We start from the raw sequence: 3,974 nt of genomic DNA on the forward strand, positions 1-3,974 counted from the left end.
CCTAATACATCCATCCATCCATCCATCCATCCATCCATCCATCCATCCATCCATCCATCCATCCATCCATCCATCCATCCATCCATCCATCCATCCATCCATCCATCCATCCATCATCTTTACCTGCTTCTTCTTTTTGGGTCGCGGGGATCACTGGTGCCTCTGTCCAGCAGTCGCTGTGCGAGAGGCGGGGGGCACCCTGGACTAGGGGTTGAATAGACGAGTCAACTAGTCGATTCTAGGACATCTCGCGAGTTTTTAAAATTTCACGTCAACTATTCGCAATCCGTGATTGTTTCACGTGTTCAGCGCCGGACCGATGGCTACAAAACAGATTCCAAGCAGATGGAAGGAGAGGAGCAGGCCAGGTCTTGCCAAACAAGTAGAAATTCATCAACGTCGTGGAAGGATTTCACTAAAGATGACTCTTCCGGTTCAACCGCCCGTGGTAGATAACACCAACCCCCGCTATGCTGTTTTTATTTTAATTTTATTTAATCCTCTAAATAAAATAAACCTCAAAACTGGGGAGTGCACCACCGCCAGTGGAGAATTGACCACCGCACACCACTGCCGGTGGTGGATAGTTTTTATTTTTATATAACCCAGTAAATAAAATAAAAATAAAAACAGGGGGCACACCACCGCCGGTGGACCACTGCCGCAATGGTTTATTTTATTTAGTGGATTAAATAAGATAAAACGTAACTTTTGCAGCTTAATACTAGTTTTGGTTTTCCTGTGACGTATTTGCAATATGATAAATGGTAGGAGCATAAATATACACTCCCGATGTTTTGTTCTTTTTTATTTTGTAAATAATAAATGACGTTTTCTTTTGTAAATAGCGTCTTGAGTTCCTATGACGTCACATTGACTATTCGACGTCGACTTGACTTTTATCATGTTGAAGTCAACCCTGGACAGGTCTCCAGTCCATCACAGGGACACAGAGAGACAAACGAGACAACCATTCACTCTCTCTCTCACCTAGAATAATTTAGTTACCAGTCAGTCTAACATGCATGTTTTTGATCTGTGGGAGGAAACTGGAGTACCTGGAGAAAACCCACCCATGCACGGAGAGAACATGCAAACTCCACCTAGAACGGTCCCCTTCCAGGATTTGACCCGGCAGCCTTCTCGCTGAGAGACAACAGCTCTACCAACTGATCCACCGTGCTGCCTTATGATAAATATGCGATTGCACTTTGTATTTAGTGTATTTCAAAGTGGACAATTTTTCCTCAGGAACACGAGAGGGAAGTCAAGTCACTGTGACGTTATTAGAGCATGTGAAAAATTTCTGATCAAATTTAGGCTTTGTCAGAAAAAGACGTGTTTATTGACTGAAAACAGTTGCAGTTGCAAAGTTAAAGTTGCACAGCGAAGCTGATTAGGACTTGGCAGCTGGACGTGTGAAGTCGGACTCGTCCTCCCAGCTGCAGGGCGAGCTCAGCCGCACATCTGTTCTGAATGTTTCAGCTCTGAGCTTACAGCTGAGCTCCTCATCACTTTATCTCTGCTTAGCTTCAGCTGGAACTAAAATCTCCTTTTGGTTTAAGTTTTTATTTTTAATCACATTATAACCAGCTTGGAGGCCTCTTGAAGACACAAGGCTTATTTCATTTCATCCACTTCTCTATGAAACTCAAAACAGGAAGTGGTTGTATGGTACCATGTGATACAATGACTTTTTTTAAAACTTATTATTATTTTTACATGACTACTTGTGCACAAATTATTCGCTGCTCCTTTTCATCCCCTTCTTGCTGTTTATCGGCTACAGCTGAAAGGTGAAGGAAGACAATGTTCTCGCCTGTCTGTTAGTAAAATATCTCATAAACCACAGGACAGATTTTATTAAGATTTTCAGGAAATAACAATTGGACGTGCAACGATAACTGACTACCATTCTAAGTTGACCTGATTTAGGTTTGCTACCATAACCAACTGATCTTAAAAATCACAAAAATGTGTGGAGTTCAGTCAGATTTACAGATGTTGAGTTATAATTTGAGATGGTAGTAGCTGAGAGTCATTAACAACACAGACTTCAAATGCTACTCAATTTACAAGAGCTTTGCTTTAAATTTTAGTATTAACTCTGTTTGTCTGTTAGCAAAATATCACATGAACCACTGAATGGCTTTTAATTAAACTTTCAGGAATTAATTATTGGATGTATGTGTGAAACTTTTTAACATTTGGAGTCAGCCAAGATCAAGATGGACGCCACAGCCAACTGACCTTAGAAAACACAGAAATGCCTATCATTCATTCAGTTTTACAGATATTGAGCTAAAATTAGGTGGTTGCAGCTGAGAGTAATTTACAACACATATTCTGAGCGTGACATCATTATGTTTTTCATAAGTTTTGACCAAAACGGCTACAACTTCATTATTTCTCAACATATGATGAACTCAGTCCAAACCTCTGGCATCAAAGGTGAAATTTATTCTTTCAAGGAATGCAAGTCTTTTATTTTAGCTTGCTTTGAATGCTTTTATTTTTCATCTTATTCTTTATTTGTATGAAAATATTTCCCCAGACTTCTCTGAGCAGCCCACACTGCATGTCTGCTGTGGTGAACAGGCCCAGCGAACACGAGCACGTCTGATAAGAGATTACAGAGAAACTGCTTTGTTTATTTGATTGTAACATTTTGGTTTGCTCTCTTGTCTCTTTAAAGGAACAGCCGAAGATCATCGAACCGCTCGACTATGAGGCCGTGGTGTTTCAGAGGAAGGCTCAGATCCACAGTGACCCCCACAGAGACCTGCTGCTCTGCCCCGTCGACGACGTCTCCGTGAGTTTTAGCTTTCCTCCCTGAACAAGCGTTTCCTCAGATTTCCAACATGACAGGATGACACAGAGTGATGCAGCTTTTAGGACGTTTTCTCCTGATGGTTTTAAGACTGGTGTTGATGGTCATCCTCATGTCTTGTCCCCCATCGCAGAATGAAACAGGGAAATTGGAGATACCCTCCGTCTGTGCATGTTGTGAGTATGATGCTTTGAAAAATAGGAGAGCTACTGACTTCCATGAGTGGCTGCATCTAGGCAAAAGAAAGGTTCCTTCAAAAATTGGGTTACCACCAATGGGCGCTACGTTTGTATTGTTTCCCCTACCATTATACAAGCAGGGCTCCCCGCCCTGTCAACAGAACCAAGTGCCTTGCCTATCAAACTGTCCCCCACCACGACAACTGCCGGCGCAGCGCTAAGCTATCCTCGTGCAATACAGGCGTGCTAGCTAAAAAGGGCTGCGTTTCCCTCACGCTGAACTGTGTAAACCCACCCCAGTACAAACTGCAACACAGACGTGCCCCCGGTCGACAATAATCGTGGAACATATGAGCACCCTACCAAGGCAAGTAAACTAGGGGAAACACTGGTTTGTATTGTGCGCTGCTGTTGGGAGGTGGGGGTTGGTTGGCGTAGCACTTTGTTTGCTGACAGTTGTTGACAGGCTTGTTGGAGAAGAGAAGCAGAGCGCCACGTTCGTATTGGGCGCGCTTGTCCCAGTTTGGAGTCTGACCTCAGCTGCTACAATGTCCGCTCCCTGTCCAAAAGTGACGGAGCTTTGTGGGGGTTTGGTAGGTGGGCGCTCGCTTGGTTCTGTTGACAGGGCGGGTCACCCTCCTTGGATAATGGTGGGGGGGACACTGCATACATACGTACAGTGTTTCTCTTACCATTATTCAAGGAGGGTGTCCTGCCCTGTCAACAGAACCGAACACCCTCACAGGCGCAGCAGGTGCTGCAGTGCAGCAGGGAGAAGCGCCCTCCTGTGCTCTGCAGTGGAGAAGTGGGCGTGGCCAAGAGAAGAAGTGGGCATAGCCAAGAGCACTGGCAGGTGGCCGAGAGCCGAGCTCATGACATGCTTTATACATACATATATATAAAAGCCCGGGTTAAATGAGGGACAACTACTGTATATATATGTGTGTGTGTGTGTGTGTGTGTGT

At 44.1% G+C, this 3,974-nt stretch overlaps 1 protein-coding gene across 1 annotated transcript in view; it reads left to right on the top strand.

Moving 5' to 3' along the window:
* Positions 1-3,974, top strand: part of LOC119414651 (dedicator of cytokinesis protein 11) — a gene marked incomplete at its 3' end in the record, with an annotated part of 46,558 nt that overhangs the window by 12,995 nt on the left and 29,589 nt on the right. Inside the window, exon 2 of the mRNA XM_037681756.1 lies at positions 2,696-2,812. Within this exon, the coding sequence (XP_037537684.1) occupies positions 2,696-2,812 (117 nt within the window). The remainder of the gene's footprint in view (positions 1-2,695; positions 2,813-3,974) is intronic.

The sequence above is a fragment of the Nematolebias whitei genome, chromosome 1 (genome assembly GCF_014905685.2).
Source record: "Nematolebias whitei isolate Nwh7 chromosome 1, NemWhi1, whole genome shotgun sequence".
Classification (NCBI taxonomy): domain Eukaryota; kingdom Metazoa; phylum Chordata; class Actinopteri; order Cyprinodontiformes; family Rivulidae; genus Nematolebias; species Nematolebias whitei.